This window comes from Nuphar pumila, chromosome 5 (genome assembly GCF_984573655.1).
Source record: "Nuphar pumila chromosome 5, dmNupPumi1.hap1.1, whole genome shotgun sequence".
Taxonomy (NCBI): Eukaryota; Viridiplantae; Streptophyta; class Magnoliopsida; order Nymphaeales; family Nymphaeaceae; genus Nuphar; species Nuphar pumila.
Window position 1 is genome coordinate 28,824,138 of NC_143253.1, and position 19,402 is coordinate 28,843,539.

The 19,402-nt window shown below is 36.5% G+C and overlaps 1 protein-coding gene across 1 annotated transcript; it reads right to left on the minus strand.

Annotated features, from left to right (window-relative positions):
• Window positions 1–387: 387 nt before the first annotated feature.
• PFD1 (PREFOLDIN 1) lies at window positions 388–17,236 on the minus strand. Its single transcript, XM_090005911.1, has 7 exons — window positions 17,178–17,236; window positions 16,986–17,033; window positions 15,939–15,992; window positions 4,516–4,621; window positions 957–963; window positions 741–825; window positions 388–600 (listed from the first exon to the last, which is right to left on the minus strand). Exons 2-7 carry the CDS (start codon window positions 17,007–17,009, stop codon window positions 490–492), a joined length of 387 nt encoding a protein of 128 aa, XP_089862037.1. The 5' UTR covers window positions 17,010–17,033; window positions 17,178–17,236; the 3' UTR covers window positions 388–489.
• Between the last annotated feature and the right edge of the window lie 2,166 nt (window positions 17,237–19,402).

Below are 19,402 nucleotides of genomic sequence, written 5' to 3' on the forward strand. Positions count from 1 at the left end.
GTGCCCCAAGTATGAAGATAAAAAATTAAGGGCAGTCGGTGAATTCTTTTAAGTGACAAAATTCATGGCGTAGCCAAGATGGTTATTTGTTGGGTCATGGCTGCGGCTACCAAGTCGTCAGAGGCATGAAATTTCAAGTCATGGCTCAGGCAAGTTTGCAATCAACGCACCCACGTACACACCCCAATATACTTTACATGGGGAAACAGGGGAGGGGCAGTGGGAAAGAGATGCAAATAAGATGTTTGCTTTCAGTACAACAATAAAGGACCAAGCATATCATCAAACTCCAGCCATCCTGAATCGAGCAACATTCTCTTTCAAAAGGATGGTACCAGTGCAGTTGAAAGGAAGAGCTGTTCGCAAAATTTCACAAGGAATCCCTACTGACCGAGAAAAGGAGCAAATTTCCTGCTTGATGTTCAGAAAGGCCAAACTACCCAAGCACACAACAGACAATAGAAAGTATGCAAAATGATAAAAAAAAACTTAAACAGTCATTGACATTATCTGACGAGCCAGACCAGGATCTTGTGCCAGCAATTCTTTCAAGTTGTTCTCCACCTCTGTCATCTGTTTCTCTATGTACTCCTTTGAAGTCTGCTTGAAAACAAAACCAGTAGCAAGTATAAAGAACTGAGAATGCATCTCAGGATTCCATGGTTGATTGACAGGAACTCAGGAGAGTAGGATTGAAAAGCCAAGGACCTAAAGACCACCTGAGTAATATGTAATTATACCTGTAATGAGGCTATAGCGACTTCACTATCCTTCATCTTCTGCTCTTGCTCTTTTATTATGGAAGATTTTGGCTCCAAAACAAATCTGAACACGTGAAACATCAAATGCAAACTGATTTTCATGCACATGAAAGATTATCAATTCCACAAAGGAATAAACTTATGGTTCCATCAAGGGAGAGAATCTCATTACAGAGATAGAGATCCATTACTCACGCTTTGCCTGAAAAAGAACAGGGATGCCAATTTAGACCACTCAAAACATGCCATTGCAGGAAAAAGAAGGGGAGGAAAGAAGAAGAAAAAGATGGTAATGCTTGAGATTTACAGGAACAGGAGAGACAAGTTATTGAAAGAATCAAAATTTCCTGCACATCCTATGGCAATTAAGATGGTTTCCTTTATATAATTATGGCTAAGAATGGGGCCCTCATTTTGAAATTGTTCTCTTCCATTTTTCTCCCTTTTTTGGTTTTCTTTCTCTTTTCTTTTTCTCAAATAGCCAAGATGGATGATGGCCCGTGGAGAATCAGAGGTGAAAGTAAACCCTCTGATATATCCCAGAAATGGCAAACAATCAATACGACAAGCTCTTAGTTGTGAGCCAGATGTGATAACTGGACCAATTGAATAGACCAAACCCACCGAGCTATCAAAAAGAAATTTTCCCATCAAAGAGAAAAATATTGCAGATATTTCCAAAATATTGCAATATTTGTAGAAGATATTGCTAAATGATGTTTCCTCATGTTTGAAAATATTCAATACGAACAAATTAGTGCATAAATAACATAAAAATCATGTGACATTTTGTTTCTTCTAAGCACAGTTTTTTCGACTCCTTTATGTCAAAGTTTTCCCAAGATTTCCCCTATTTATATATTTTTCCAAGAAAATTGTGATATTGATGTTGGTGGCTATATTCTCAAGAAATAGATGATCAGTAGTAATGTTGTAAGTATTATACCACACCGTATTGTATGACAAGGTACGATATGTATCGTTACTATGGGCAAAAGTGATCCGATACACACTTGTATCACGATATAAGTGTGTATCGCATTTGTATCGTATGTATTAGATGATACATACCTTGTATTGTGTACATACGATTCGGCGCACTTTAAAAAGAACTAAAACTTGTTTTTTATTTTTTGGGTTTTAAAGACCTCTTGAGGGACGACTTTCTCATTTGTGTAGAGACCATTAGAGGGGTATTCACGCACCCTAGGAGTCGTGAGAGCGATTTGGGGGGCGATCTGTGCGCAAGAGAGAGGCCTTTTGCAGTTTGCTCAAATAAGAGTGCATTTTCACCATTTTTCCACTTAAGGAAGTGGTTGCAGATTTATATTAAGGTAAAAATCAGGCTCCACACACCACCAACAAAGATGACATTAGATGATCTGGCATGACAATGGAGCACTCAAGCAATGAGTGAAAATCGATTGAAAATCGAGTGCAACTATTGTCATAATAGTTTTGTTTATGTAACATGAAAGTACGAGTATTGTGGCATGTTATTAATTGTAAGATATTTAATATTTTTCATTGTTCTTATGAGATAGTTGATGTTTGATGATGTCTTATGCAGCTCATAGAGACATAAATACTTCATACGTTATTTTATGGTTGTATTTTATGCAATTCATCATTGTTTCATGCAAGGTTGTAAGTATCATATTGTTACCCATATCGGTTGGGCCCAAATTAAGACCGTATCGTATCATATCGTAAAATACCGTAAATTTTTAATAAAAGTTTTTCAAAAAAGTCAAGAAAATCAGAAAAAACTAGCAAAATTATTAAAAAAATTATATCACATGAAACAATGATAAATTGCACAAAATACAACCATAAAATCACATATGAAGCATTTATGTCTCTATGAGTTGCAATAAGACATCTTCAAACATCAACTAATATAGAATCATAGAAAATATTGCATGCATATTTCACAAGAACAATGCAAAATATTAAATATTTTGCAATTAAGACCATGACGCAAGATTCATACTTTCATATTACATAAACAAAAATATTATGACAATAGTTGCACTCAATCTTTACTCATTACTTAAGTGTTTCATTGTCATGCCAGATCATTTGATGTCATCTTTGTTGGAGAAATGTGAAGCCTGATTTCTACCTTAATATAAATCTCTAATTTTCGTGGATCCAACTTCACGGTAAATTGGTGGAGGGTTGTAGGGGACAGGCCCCCCGAGGCAAAAAAAAATGGAGGGTAACTATGTAATTTTACTCATAATAAAGATTTTTTTACCTTAACCCACTTCTTTGAGTAAAAAATTGTACTTTAACTTAGCAAACAACAAAATCCATCTCCCTTGTGCATGGATCAGCCCCCAAATCGCTCTCACGAGTCCTAAGGTGCGTGGATACCTATCTAATGGCTTCTAAGGAGTCGGCCCTCAAGAAGTCTTTAAAACCTAAATATGAAAAATTATGATTTTGTCATTTTTTAAGAATGTTGACCCAGTATTATCGTAAAATACATCATGTATCATACGATATAGTACAATATGGATATGTGTCGTACGATACGCACTCATATCACGATACAAGTGGGTATCGTATCGATATTCTAAATAGTAATGATACGTATCGAACGATACGATACATACAACATTGGTTTCATGTGTTATGATATTTTTAGAATGTTTGCAAATTTTTTTATTTTTCATGATTTTTTTGGAATTTTTGAATTTTTTTATTAAATTTTTTTTATTTTTTTTACGATACGATATGATACAATACTACACGTATCTTATTTTGGGCCCGACTGATACAGGTTAAGATACGATACTTACAACTTTGATCAGTACCCTTGTTTTTATTTAATGAAATGACTGTTTTGAATGAACCACAAACTAATCATAACAAGAAAGTGATCCACATTGTTCAAGGACCACTTTATTTAATGTCCCTATAAACTCTGCACTAACAATTCTTTTAGGAGATCAACTGTAAAAATTTTTACAAAAGTATTAAAAAACCATGGTGAACATTCCTTAAACTTTGTACTAACATCTTTGCATATTCATATTTATCATAACTCAATATTGGATGTTCTTGAATGTTAAAATACTTGTATGTTATGTAAGTGATTTTCATCAATCAAGCAGCATAAATTGTACAAGTATAGAAATATTGCTCTGGTACTTCAATGTACAAACTGCTATATGCAATGATAAAGTGCTTCCTAATAAGCATATAGAAATGCCACGAAACATGCCTTAGTTGTACTCGTGAATACACCTGAGAACCACAAAACATGTATTGTAACCATACCACATAACAGAATATCTTTAATCCATAAGATATGCACAGACAGACACCCACACAGACATATCTGTGTGCATGCACACACACAAACCAACTGCCATGCTAAACAAGAATAGATTTGTAGTCTTTGTTGACCAGTAAAATCTATGCATATATATCATGGCACTTTGTGTGCATGCCATTCTCAAGTTTCGTGATTCAATGTAGTTCCATTGTGTGGCAGACAGCTGAATCACCATGTCTCCACAATATGTAAAAGTTGGTTCAGGGTAGACTATTGAAACTCACAAACAGAGACAGCATCAATGACAGAAACTTCTAAAAGACAAACCAACCCTGAGCAAATTACAAAATTGAAGTAATCTAAAAAAACCCATCAAAGACTCTTTAATCACAACCAAAACATAAAGAAACAAAGACATTACATGTCAGCTTCCAGAAAGATCCACAAACAAAGAATATTAACTCATACCAATGGATTTGTAAGTATTTGTATCATCAGATAGTTGATGCAGCTCCTCTAGTGTTAGGAAAGCACGCTTTTTGTCTGTTTCTTTGCTGCGCATTTGCATCTGTACCTGAAATATAAGCAACAAAATAACTTTAATCAATTCATTTGTAAGTCACCAGATGATACGACGACAAAGTGGTTATATATTTGAGCTCAAATATTATTGACTTGGCAAATGAACACATAATAAGTTAGACAGCCAAAGAAAAAAGTGTTCAATAGTTCAGAAAATTCAAATAAAGTTTCTAAGGCGCTGTTTGGAAAGAAGGATCTGGGCAGTTTTTGGCACTGAGAAGAGATCTGGGTCAAAATCCTGGTGGAGATGCTGCACTTGGAAGGAACTTGGGACAATGAGTAGGGGCATGGAGGTATTTGTCTCTTTGTCAACATTATAGAAAAGGGAGTTGATGCAGCGGGGATGCGATGCTTAAGCGATATCCGGACCCGACCTGCTGCTCTTCGGCACAGCGACAGAAAGAACAAATCACCCCGCAAGGATCTGATGCTGCCGCGTGCGTGCCGAACGCTGAGGCTATTATTGTCGTGACAGGATCAGCGTTCCCAAATGGGCAGACGCTGGTTATGGGTTGTTGAGAACCGATAGCGCGATCCTCACGAACGTGCGATGAAGAATGGCAAGAGGGAATAGGGAAAAACCACCACAAACGATGGGCCTGATTTTCTTATTTTCTTTATTGCAATGGAAATCAGACGTACAAATAAACAATAGATGAATGAAATAACGTTACACAAAACAGAACAGGGAAAGACGTGAAGACAAAAGGAATAAATGCAAAAGGGAAATCTGCAGGAAAGGGAAAAAAAAACAGGAAAAAAAATTGCTGAAGGAAATTCGGCTGCTGCCAGTTCTGAATATTCTCTTCCCCTCACGCAACCCTAGAATAGGGTATTTAAAAGGTTGCTAACGGATCTGGATCTCGGGTCCAATCCTTGGACCCAAGACAAACCCGATGCTGCTGACGTGCTGAAACGCTGTCGAGCTGGAACATTGTTGACGTGTGTGTGCATGCTTCAGACCTTCGTTCTGATGAGTCTCCATCGTCCCATTGGTGTTGGCCTGGGTCATTCTGTAGAGACCGGACCCGGTTCTGCTCTGCATTATTCTCTCCTGGTTGGGAAGAAGTCGGCTCTGACGACTTGTTGTCACCACGATATGCATATAAATCAGACACATTGATGATAGGCAACATGTAGCGATATTCTTGGACGTCTCCAAATCAAAGCCTGTAGATTGGTTTGGAAATTGACCGTCTATATTATCTGCTATGGCACCAAATGGAGGCACAAGCTGAATTTTTGTTTCTCCAACATGCGGTCTTAGGGGTCGTCGATAGAGAAATCCCTGAATCTCGTCCCCAAAAATAATCCCAAACGGATTCAAAAGCTCATGGTAGCAGCTAAATCGAGCAATGTCTAGTGATCGCCCAACAAAACCAGATTTGTAAACCTTCACAAATGTTTGGTCAGGTGGGTTAAGTCCTGAAATTTGGAGAATGCCTGATGAAATTACAAGACAACCATAACCACTTAGCATAAGATTCCGGAACCCAGAAGTAGTAAATTGCATGGCGGACATGTCAACATGGCCTCCAGCCATCGCAAGGTTGGAAACAGCACTAGGGAGTATTAGTGACTGAGAATCAATGTTAGCACCAAACAAGGCATTCTGGTAGTCATGGGTGTAATTTTCTGGTTCCACTCCAGTCTCTTTACCATTTGAATATGCAAACAAAGGCTTTTGGCATAAGGCAGACAAAAAGGACAATTGTGGTTGTTGACTACTTGCAGGATCAAATGGCTCATTATCGTTTTGCAACTGTCGTTGCTGTTGTTCGCTGAATAGTTGAAACAATTGTTGATGCAAAAGGTGACTCTCGGCCTGGTTATCAAACATTGCATGTGCCTCTTGCTGGAGCATCGTGCAGTCAGCATCCCTATGCAGGCTCGCTTCGATGAACTCCGGTGGCACAGCTGACAGTTGGAGGTTCGTTGGGCATGGGTCGACTGTCACCGCACTCAGAAGGCCAACAACATTGACGTCCAATCCACCACTCGCTTTCAACATGGACGTTGGGTGCATCTCCACCGACGACTAGAGGAGAGCAAGTCGATCTTCGAATCCATCCACACGCTTCGACAGGCCGGCTACCTCCTTTTCTAGGCATAGCATATCTTCCTGCATCTTCGTCAACTTGTTGAGTAGCCGCTTCATGATCTCCTCTCGCGCCTTTCCACTTATAGGACCGTTCCTCACTTCTTGCGTCATGCAGTTGACGAAGGATGAGGGGCTGGGCTCTGATACCATTTGATGCAGCGGGGATGTGATGCTTAAGCGATATCCGGACTCGACCTGCTGCTCTTCGGCATAGCGACAGAAAGAACAAATCACCCCGCAAGGATCTGATGCTGCCGCATGTGTGTTGAACGCTGAGGCTATTATTGTCGTGATAGGATCAGCGTTCCCAAATGGGCAGACGCTGGTTATGGGTTGTTGAGAACCGATAGCGCGATCCTCACGAATGTGCGATGAAGAATGGCAAGAGGGAATAGGGAAAAACCACCACAAACGGTGGGCCTGATTTTCTTATCTTCTTTATTGCAATAGAAATCAACAGTACAAATAAACAATAGATGAATGAAATAACAGTAGACAAAACAGAGCAGGGAAAGACGTGAAGACAAAAGAAATAAATGCAAAAGGGAAATCTGCAGGAAAGGAAAAAAAATTGCTGAAGGAAATTCGGCTGCTGCCAGTTCTGAATATTCTCCTCCCCCTCACTCAACCCTAGAATAGGGTATTTAAAAGGTTGCTAACGGATCTGGATCTTGGGTCCAATCCTTGGACCCGAGACAAACCCGATGTTGCTGACGTGCTGAAACGCTGTCGAGCTGGAACATTGTTGATGTGTGTGTGCATGCTTCAGACCTTCGTTCTGATGAGTCTCCACCGTCCCATTGGTGTTGGCCTGGGTCATTCTGTAGAGACCGGACCCGGTTCTGCTCTACATCAGGAGTCCATGAAATTCTCCTGGAGAGGAGATTGAGATCCCTAGACCACTTGTAAAACGTAGTTTGAGAGTTTTTCAGGCAACTAGCTTGCAGAAGTCATAACTTCATCCCCAAGTGGCAAATTTTAGGAAGCTTTACTTTAAAAAATTTAAAGCACCATTAGAAAAAACCTATGTCACATGGGTGCGGGTGCGGGTGCGGGTGCGGGTGCGGGTGCGACAGGGTGCGGCGCAATTTCAAAAATTTTGGACACGGGGACTCGGCTATATATATATTAAAAAAAAATAATATATATATATATATATATAAGACTCGATCAAAGTTGTGCCCATTAGGGGACAGGTGATAAGTTGTGAAGGCATTCTGTACACTTTCTTCATACAAGAATAATTCAATTTTAGGCACTTTCTTCATACACTGTAATAATTCACTTTCTTCGTACAAGAAAAAACCACAAAAACTTGAGTTGTGCCCATTCTGTACTTAAAACTTGAAAGTGTACAGGTTTTTTAGTTGTGATGGGTTTTTTTCCTTACAGCTGTAGCCCAGAAAATTTTAAAAAAAAAATTCAAAAAAAAAAAATTCCAAAAAATGGACCAAAATGACCCTGGGTGCGTTGACCACACCCAGGGTCGGGTTGACCGAGTCCGAGCCGCACCCGTGTCCGCACCCATGTCGGTGCGTGTCGACGCGGGTGCGGCGACCTTGGAGCCGAGTCCGTGTGACATAGGAAAAAACTACTCCTTAACCTTTTCTCAGGATTGCATTTGTTCTTTTTGAAGGAACCTTTGGCAGGATTCTATCATATAACTGAATCGTAATAATGCAACAGGATTGGATATGTGATTTTATCGAGAATAATTGAAAATATCACTTTTCTGCACAATGGGCACTATAGGTATAAAATAAAATCAGTTTGATTTTATCAAGATAAGCAAAGAAAGTGAAGTTCTGTGAAAACATTAACAAAACAAAGTCAACTAACCCAGTTGCAATTGTAGATTAGTTCCATCAAAACTTGCATGTAATGCTAGCATAACCAGTTTTTCCTTACATAATCAGGAGGCTAGAGTACAATAAGAGAAAACTTGGAGCTACATGTTAATTAACCCAGTTGCAATTGTAGATTAGTTCCATCAACACTTGGGCGTAATGCTAGCACAACCAGCTTTTCCTTACAAAATCAGGAGACTAGAGTATAATAAGAGAAAACTTGGAGCTACATTTACACCGGCAAAAGTATAGCCATTGTCATTCTTGCTTTATCCAGTTGTCGAAAACCTTTAAAAGTGTTTCCATCCATGTCATACGAGCACTTCAATTAGCAGGCATGTCTCGTGTCAACATGACACGACACTCGGACACACCAAGACACTTCATGCACATAGTCAAGCCAGTGTCGGGGCATAGTGAACACCATATCCTTTATCTATTTCCTTTTATAATCTTGATTGATTATTTTGTATTCACTTGTGTTCTTCTTTCAAAATTTGTCATCAATTACATTACATTTTAATTTTCAACTAAGTTCTTGATTGCTTATTTTGTATTCACTTGTGTTCTTTCAAAAATTGTCATCAATTACATTACATTTTAATTTTCAACTAAGTTTTATTATTTGATGTTTTTAATCATAATGATTTAGAATTGTTGTTCAAGAGTTTGCACCTACGGTGATATTCATGTTTTATGGATTTGGATTAAGAATTTTAAATGAATATAAACACATACACACATATATTTATATATAATTATATATACATACATGCTAAGATTGTGTATCTATATCTATATCTATATCTATATCTATATCTATATCTATATCTATCTATATATATATATATATATATATATATATATATATATATATATATATATATATATTCTAATGTATGTAAACCAAAATATATATAATTATCTATACATATATTTATATATAATTATATATACATACATGCTAAGATTGTGTATCTATATCTATATCTATATCTATATATATATATATATTCTAATGTATGTAAACCAAAATACCCATCAGGGGTATTTTGGTCATTTCACTTTGTAGTAAATGGTCAGCCCATTAGGGGCTGACTATGCCTTTTTATTTTTATATTTTTCTTTTTTCTCACATGTGATTGAGCATGATATGGACAGCTCCAACTAGCTGTTGGAGCTGCTCCCAATGGTGCCAGCCCAACAGCTAGCTGGGTTGCCCCCAATCTCCCTCTCTTGTTATAAACAAGGCTTCTCCCCTTGTATATTTTCTATGTTTTCTCGAGCATTTGTAATACAAAGAGCATTTATTTTTCATTATCTTGACCCTTGTGTGGGTGATGTGCATGGACCCATTAGTAGTCCTTTGTGATTTGGTTGTATTCTTGTAAGCCCATAAGAGGCACTCATTTGCTTTTGTTCTTGTTTCAATACACGGTATCATAGCCCTGGTGCTCTTGGATTGTGATTCATTCTGAAAGACCAAGAGGAGGATTGTGAAATCAGTGGAGCATCAGTTTGTAGGATCATTGCATTGAGAAGAGCACCATCAAAGTTCTCTTCAACAACATTGCTATTTTCTCCTCTCTTCTCTTCTCTCTCTATCTCCCTCTTTCTCTCTCATTATTGTAAAAATAGAGGATAAAAGAGAAGTGGTTGTCTCCATTCTAGTAAGACTCAATGATACTAACTATGTGATGTAGGCATCTATAGTGAAAAATAAAATATGGGAAAAGGGTCTATGGGGTTTGGTTGATGGCATCGAAAGAGAGTCTAAACTTATACTCTCCAAGATAAAAAATAGAAAGGAAGTGGCTCAAGGAGAAGAAATGTCTAAGGCCATTACCAAATACGAGAAAAAATAGAAAGAATGGAGGATGGGTTATTCCAAGATAATTGGATGACTCATCAATAATGTTGATGTCAAAAAATGTTCTAATTTAGCAAAATTTGATTTTTCTAGTGATGCATAAAAGTATCGTAAAGATATGTATAGCCTCAATGATATAGATCACATATGCAATGTGCAAAATAAGGTGAGAACTATGACCCAAGGAGAGATGAGTATTACGGAATATTACAATGCCCTCTCTCTTCTTTGAGATAAATTGGTCTTTTAAAGTCAAAGTCGCATTGCCCCCAAGATGTAGAACTCCGTAAAAAATAAATTAGAATGGAGTATTTCTATCAATTTGTTAATGGGCTTAGACCCGAATTTGAAGGGACCAAATCAACCCTTCTTTATAGAGGAGGTGTACCTACCATACTTGAAACACTTAACTATAGAGGAAAATATGTTAAAAAAAACATTCTTCCTCAAAAGAGAAAGAATTTGTGCTTGCTATGTCAAAGGCCAGAAAATCACACAAGGGCTTATAAGCCCCCTCACTTAGGAAGAAATAATGAGAATGGAAGAAATTTCAATGACAGCAGGAGGAGCCAAAACGATAAAAGGAACGACCACGAATACAAGAATGGCAAATTAATTTGCTATTATTGCTATGAGTCAGGTAATATCAAGTCATTTTGCCTTAAAAGAAGAAGAGAAGATTAAAGAGATGATAAGAAGGTGGTTTCGATGGGACCATCGATGACTCTAAAAGCATTGACTCATTGTCTTTGGCACAACTCATGGAGGCACTACAACTAATGTTCAAGAATCAAGCTCCTTCTATCTCGGGCACGACCATATCCACATGCATTGACATCAGTAAGACTTTTTGGATTTTTTATTCTTGTGCTTATGTTCATATGACTCCTAATGAGTTTATACTATCTGAATGTCATACTAACCCAAATGATTCTTATATTTTAACTGTCGATGAAACTTCTTTAAAAATCAAAAGTTTTGGGACTTTACAAAAACATCAAGTCTTTTTGGTACCCAATATTAGAATAGTACCAAAATTAAACTCAAACCTCCTATCGATTTTTCAAAATAGATATCATGGATGCAAAATCTTGTTTTCACCTAATGATTGTTTGATACAGGATCTCTAGTTCGAGAAGTCGATTGGGCGAGGCTATAAAAAAGGAAATCTCTATGTTATGGACAATCTTGAATTATCAAAATATATTTTTTGTAATTTTATAAAAAAGAAAGATATAAAAATTTGGCACAAGAGACTAGGACATCCCAGTGTGTCAAAAATTACATTTGTTTTCATTTCTCACAAATTATAAAGGGATTTTGTTTGCGAAGATTGCATCCTTGGTAAAATGAGATTGTTATCTTTTGGGTCTAGTCATTTTATATCAAAGAAACCATTTAAGTTTGTACATTCGGATGTATGAGGACCGACACCAGTTATATCCAAAGGAGGAGTATCTTATTATGTTATTTTTGTGGATGATTATAGCAGCCACCATATTTTCTTAAACACAAATCCAAAGTATTTGATTGCTTTCAAAAAATTTATTGTTATACAAAGACTCAATTCAAAACTAATATTAAAATCTTTAGAACCGATTCCGGAGGAGAATTTATATCAAAGGATTTCAAAAACTATCTTAACTTACATGAGATTATTCACCAAAAATCATGTCCTTATACTCCCCAACAAAATGGACTAGACGAAAGGAAGCATAGACATATTGTTGAGACTACTAAAACACTTCTTATATCAAGAAATGTTTCATAAATGTTTTGGGCTGAAACCGCTCTTAGAGTGGTTTAATTGATAAATAGAATGTCATCAAAAACTATCGAAAACATTTCTCTCATTGAAAAATTATTTGAAAATCTCCCAATTATAAAATGTTGATGGTCTTTGGTTGTAAATGCATTGTCCTTACCAACAGAAATGACAAACTTTTCGCAAAAGTTATTCTTTGTGTTTTTCTAAACTATGTCGAAAATAAAAAAGGATATAGATGTTATGAAATTAAAAAGAACAAACTATACATCTCAAGAAATGTCACATTTTTTCAAAAGGAAAATGGATTTGGAAAAGGAAAAAACCAAGAGCATTATGACTATTCATTTCTTTTTTACTTGGACAATGATCATGTAAGTTGTGATGACATTTCATGATGTGCATAAGAGTGATAATGAGGACACTCATGATGCACATGGAATGAGAATGAGGGTCTTGATAATATAAACCAACCTCATAGTCAAATTTAAATTTATACTCGACGTACCGAAGACCATCCCCCAAGTGCTTTAGAAAGATATTCTCAAAATCAAGATTTAGATTCCTCTAGTATTAGAAGATTCATGAGAATTCCAAAGGCTCCTAGTAGATTTGCATGCACCGTATGATTCCTTTGAACCCAAATATAGAGCATGTTTAATGGCTATACACTCGTATGTAGAACCATCGTCTTACCATGATGCTAAAAACCATCAAGAATGGATTAGAGCAATGAATGATGAATTAAAAGTTTTAGAAAAGGCAAAAACTTGAAAAATTCAAACACTACCCAAAGGGAAGAAAACTATAGGATATAGATGGGTCTATAAGATTAAAACCAAAAGTGATGGGATATTAGAAAGATATAAAGTCGGACTCGTAACCAAAGGATATAGTCAAGAATATGGAATAGACTATGATGAGACACTTGCCCCAGTCGCTCGAATGACTACCATAAGAACTCTTATTTTTATAACCTTAATTAAAAAATGGCTTATTTTTCAAATGGATGTAAAAAATGTCTTTTTGAATGGTAATCTCAATGAGAAAGTTTACATGAATCCCCCCACCAAGATTAAGCTTAGCACATGGAAAAACTCTTCGGTTATGAAAAGCTTTGTATGGCCTAAAATAAGCCCCCAAAGCTTGGTATAATCAATTCAGTAATATGATGACACAACTTGGTTTTAAATCATGTTATACTGATAATGTTGATATCACTTTTCTACGTTGATGATATGATTATCACAAGAGGTGATAAGCAGGAGTTAGCCATATCAAAGATGTGCTCAAAGGCAACTTTGATATTTTTATGGTACTTTCTTAGAATAGAAATGGCTTACTCACCTCGTGGTTATTTGTTGTCGGAGACTAAGTATGCAGCAAAGATCATCAAACGATCAGGAATCTTAGATGAAAAACGAGTTGATACTCCAAAGGTCATCAATGCAAAGATGAAGAAAGATGATGGAGAACCTATGAAAGATCAACTCCATATAAACAAATGATTAGAGTTTTATCTTATCTCTCTATTACCCGTCCTGATATTTTTCATGTTATTTATTTTGTTAGTCAATTTCAGTATACTCCTACCACAGTACATATAAGTGTTGTAATGAGAATTATCAGAAATTCTATTATGGGTTATTTCTTTCATCTTTTTCCCCATTAAAAGTTATTGAATATTCTGGTTCTGATTGGGGAGGGGATGTGAATGATAGACGTCCAACCACTGGTTCTGGTGTTTTTGTAGGTGATTCTCTAATTTCATGAAGATGCAAGAAGCAACAAAAGGTGTTTCTCTCTTCCACTAAAGCAGAGTATCATGCCACGGCGACAACTACGTCTGAATTAGTATGGTTGAGACAATTGTTAGAAGACTTGAGAATTGACATTGCAAAACCCTCAAGATTATGTTGTGACAATAAAAGCACAGTATACATTGTAAGCAATCATACATTCCATGAAAGGACCAAACACATTGAAATGAATTGTCACTACGTTCATGAGGAATTTCTAAAGAAGACCATCACGTTTCCATATGTACCATCTGAGTATCAATCGGAGGACTTCTTTACTAAAGCACTCTTGTCACCTAGATTTCACTTTCTACTTGGCAAACTCTCGGTTGTTACACCATGAGTTTGAGGAGGGTGTTAAGATTGTGTGTGTGTGTGTGTGTGTGTGTATATAAATTCTAATGTATGTAGACTGAAATACCCATCAGGGGTATTTTGTTCATTTCACCTTGTAATAAATGGTCAGCTCATTAGGGACGAAATGTGCCTTTTTTATTTTTATATTTTTCTTTTTGCTCACATGTGATTAAACATGATAGGGATAGCTCCAACTAGCTGTTGGAGTTTATCCCAACGGTCACAAATGTGACCGTTGGGAGCCAGCCCAACAGCTAGTTAGGCTGCCCCCAACCTCCCTCTCTTGTTATAAATAAGGGTTCTCCCCTTGTATATTTTCTATGTTTTCTCAAGCATTTGTAATACAACCGTTGGGAGCCAACCCAACAGCTAGTTGGGTTGCCCCCAATCTCCCTCTCTTGTTATAAATAGGGGTTCTCCCCTGGTATATTTTTTATGCTTTCTCAAGCATCTTTAATACAAAGAGCATTTATTTTTCATTCTCTTGACCCTTGTGTGGGTGATGTGCATTGACCCATTAGTGGTCCTTAGTGATTTGGTTGTGTTCTTGTAAGAACACAAGAGGCACTCATTTGCTCTTGTTCTTGTTTCATTACAATACATACATATATACATATATAATGTATGTTTGTATTCCATGTCTTCGTTTTACAAAACTCTCATGTACCAAGTGTATCCATGGCATGCGGCGCATGCCCCATCTCATGTCCATGTCTATGTGACAGATTTCCATTTCCCATTTATTTAGACAAGTGGTTGGCATAAGAGAAGTGTGGAAAGAAGAAGACTACATGCTCTTCTTGGAATCTATATGCAATCCACAAGAAAATAGGAAACTTCAATGAGAATTCAGTTCGCTCTTGATTAAATTCAATTACATCAATATTTAACGACTTAAAGTCTTAACTCAATCAAGAAAGATAGACAATGAACAAACTCGTTAGTCTCCTACTTGTTAATAAAGAAACTATTCAAACGCATGTTTGACACATATTAGTAAACTTATTGACCCAAAGTACTAGAAAAGAGTTCTTCACAAAGTAAAAATAAGAAGCTTAAAACTAAAGTGAATCCTAAAACTATGGAACTTTGCATCTTAACCATCCTAAAGCATATGACCTTTTTTTCCCATTTTTTTCTTCTTTGCTTTTTGATAGACAAGCAGGGGGGTATAATAAGCAAAATTCACAGTTACAACCAAAATTTCAACAAGAAAATCATAGTTAGGTCAAATGCAACCTGCATCACAAGGACAAATTATAAGAGAAGTTTCAAATTAAGTGTTCGAATAGACATGATTTTGCAGTTTTAATTGAAAACTAATTACACTTGGTGCCTTGATGGATTACTAATAACAATATTTCATAAAGCTTGATACTTCTACCCTAATTCACCTCTGAATTTACATTTTTATGTTTTTCCCCATTTTCCTGATCTATATGCCCCAAAGCCATAAATAAATATATAAAACAAAGCAACAACAGATTTGATTCCCATCATCCCTCACCTCAAGAAGCACCAGAAAACTAAGCATATAAGAAACTTACACAAAAAACACACTTCTGCTCACCTGCTTTAATTTTCCTGTTGTCTCTATCATCCGGCCTTGAAGTTCAAGGAATGCCTAAAGCAACAGAAAGGAAATCTTATCACTAAAATGAAGTTTGAAAACAGGCATTCTTACAAAAAGAAAATCTTGCCATCATCTAAACTTCTGAAAAAAATTACTCCTAAATAATTAACAATGTAAAAGCAAGCACCATCTAAATTTTTTTTCTAGCTAGGCAAGCCAGGCGTAAGTGTGATCCAGGACTGCACTACTCCACAAATCCAGATATCAAGCTCAACTCTAAGGGGATGTTAGAAGCACCGCACTGTCCCATTCAACCAGAAAAGTAGGATAAGTTGGGAAAGCATTGTAATCTACACGGCAATATCTCATGTTATCCCACTTTTCTCCACAAAAGGGTGTATTCAAACACCAGGTAAACATCACAAGAACGTATCCATGTGCCAATCATCGAAATAAAGCAACAAAAACCGAATAGAGTTTGTACCAGCCAAAGCCTAAAACAATTTAGCAACATGACCCATAATCACAGGATGAAAAAGCAAACCACACACAATTCACTACAAAAGACAGAAAAAGAAAACACCAATGAGCGCGACCGCCATAACCAAATTACGCTCGATTTGAATGAATCTGAAGTTTCAAACTAATGCGAGATCAAAGCTTAAACCCTAAAATTCGTTCTTTCCCTCTCCGTGCGACCATAAACAATGACATCATAGACACCAGAATTTAATCCAAAAATCCCTCAACAATTCGATTAAAAAATAAAGGAAATCAGAAGAGGTTTTCTTGATGCAGTTCATGCATCAAGAAAAGAAAAAGCAAAAGAAATCGATATCCAACGTTTGCTGGAAATAATGCGATCGAGATCGAGAAAAAATGTGATCTTCAGGTGGTGATTGGATTCACCCACTTATCCAGATAAACGGGCTAAGCGCATTATCCCGCTTATCCGAATAAGTGGATGAATCTAATCACCCCTTAGAAAATGCAATTCCAAGAAATTGAACAACCAAAAAAAGAGGGAGGGAATGATTTCTTTACCGCTCGGTTCGCCTCGTCGCTCATTTCGATCAACCAACAAACGAAGATCTGATCTCAATAGAAGAAATTAGAAAAATAAAAGTAAAAATAGAGAAAAAAATGAAAGAGAAAAATTGAAGGCGATCAGGGAGAATTGGAGAAGCAAAAATTGGAGTTTTACTTCTTCCCACAAAGACAAAAAATGAAAATTACCAAAGTTCTGCAATCGTTCCCTTCCCGCTAGAAATTTCAAACCCTAGCGTACGAGGAACGCCCATTTTTTCCCTTATAAAGCAAGAAGCTAGTTGCAAACGGGTCGGATAAGTTGGTTCTCACCTTAATACGGGTCCGATATGGCAATACCAGATCCGGAAAAATTAATGCTGGAAATATAGATGTGAACGGTTTGGATTCGGGTCGAACATAGCCAATACCAAATCCAACTAATAAGATACTGGCAAATGGAACTCGGATGCAGATTCAGATGGGGAAAAAGCTAATACCAAACCCAAAAAAATTACATGTAATCAGATTCTGATATCCATCAGATTCCATCATGAAATCCTTATACCGAATCTAAGTCAGATTACTCTTCGGATTCAGTTTTCTGAACTGAACCTGACTGACTGATCTGACTAGGAATCAAGTCGGGTATCGGATATATCCAATTCATTGACATCCCTAGTTGAAAACAAGACTGACCTGCATGGGTCTGGATATTTATCTGTCTTATATTTTTTTCATTGTCAAACCCTTGTAGAAGCAAAGAAAATCTCGCGTGGGGCTTCACCACCACATCAATGGGGTTTGATCCGGTGCCTTCATCTGAGCACCCTCACAATCACCCTGCTGGCCATCCAGGCAACACGGTGATTTTATCTGTCTTATTATATATAATGATTCTGATCGGTATATAAGTCAGATAAATATCTGGACTAGGGACATCAATGGATTGGATTTTTTTGTGACATCCGACCTGAATCTGACACTGATTCGGCAGGGTTGGTAAGTCAAATCAATTGGATTTGGAATCAGTTTAAGATTTTTTATCCTAACCTAATTACATGTAAAACTTTGGATTCAGTACTACCATTTTCAATTTGAATCTCAATCCGACTCTAATCTGAATAGCTAATATCAGATTAGGTTGGATTAATAAAGGGTACACTTGACCCGAATCCAAACCGTGTACATCCCCTTAATCCAATTCAGATTCAGTTTAGCCTTTTTCCCATCCCGAATTTGATTAAGCTAAACCTGGATCAAAAAACACAAATTTACGACCCGAGAAAGTAGTACATATTGTACCCTGTTGATTTTTGAAGCCCCATTGTAGCTCTACCAGGGCAGCAAGAGCCAGCTCAAACGGCAGATTAGGTGAAACCACATTGCACAAGAAAAATGTGACACTTACATCTAGCTTCCCACACGTGTCTGATTCAAACTATGAGCCTCACAAGATGTAACTGGTTTTTTGGCACGTTTTGTAGGGCCTGACAAGACTCATTGTGCAACAAGATGGGACAACATTTATTCTATGCAATTATATTGCACCTGATTTTTAGTTGTAATACCAATAAACTATAAACATAAACGGTAATTATGGTTCATCAAAGTCTCCCTAGATCTTAACCATAACGTCTCAAAATTTTAATTGAAAAATACATAATTTTTTTTTAAAATACGAGGTCTCATCTATGACATTGCCTTAATCGGATTGAGCTATGAGGAGTACATCTGCATAAGCACCAGTGTTTAATAGTTTTCTATAACCAAATTCGAGAAAATACGTACAAGTGATAAAACTCTTTATTTTGAACTCACATATAATTCAAAAATCACAAGTGAAAACATTATTTTCAAAACGTTTAAACATTTCAGGTGAGTTACATGTATTTAAAACAATATTAACAAACCATAAACTAATATAAAATATTCATTTCAAAATTAAATAGTTTATATCAATTATCTAATTATCAATAAATAATTATCATAATAAATATAATCCACGGGATCTAAATAAAATAAATAAATGGTTCACATGGCGCCCCTGCAGCTTCTTGCATCCGCTCATCAACTCTTCTTGCATCCGCTCATCAACTCATTCATTATCTATGCATTGTAAAAAGTAGAGTGTCAAACTCTCAACCAAGTCTCGGTAGCACACACATTAATGTTGCATACATACACAGTATTAAGCATACATAAGCATGTACCAAGAACAACACACAACACATAGCAGTTAAATTCAGGAACACATTGTCATAACATGTAATCATTAAACAACATATCATCATAGTCATACTTTCAACAAAAACAATAAAATAAACATAATTGCATGAATATAAAGTAATTTTAATCATCTAATTAATTGTTTCTCTTGTTTAATCATGTAGACACTTCAAGACAAATTCATCATTCAGTTAAGATCATTCATG

Bases quoted from the DNA above. Each gene is read 5' to 3' on its own strand.
- PFD1 (XM_090005911.1), bottom strand. From the start codon at position 17,009: ATGAGCGACGAGGCGAACCGAGCG. The intron at 15,993-16,985 runs GTAAAGAAATCA...CTGTTGCTTTAG, and splicing joins GCGACGAGGCGAACCGAGCG to GCATTCCTTGAACTTCAAGG. The intron at 4,622-15,938 runs GTGAGCAGAAGT...CTTATATTTCAG, and splicing joins CAACAGGAAAATTAAAGCAG to GTACAGATGCAAATGCGCAG.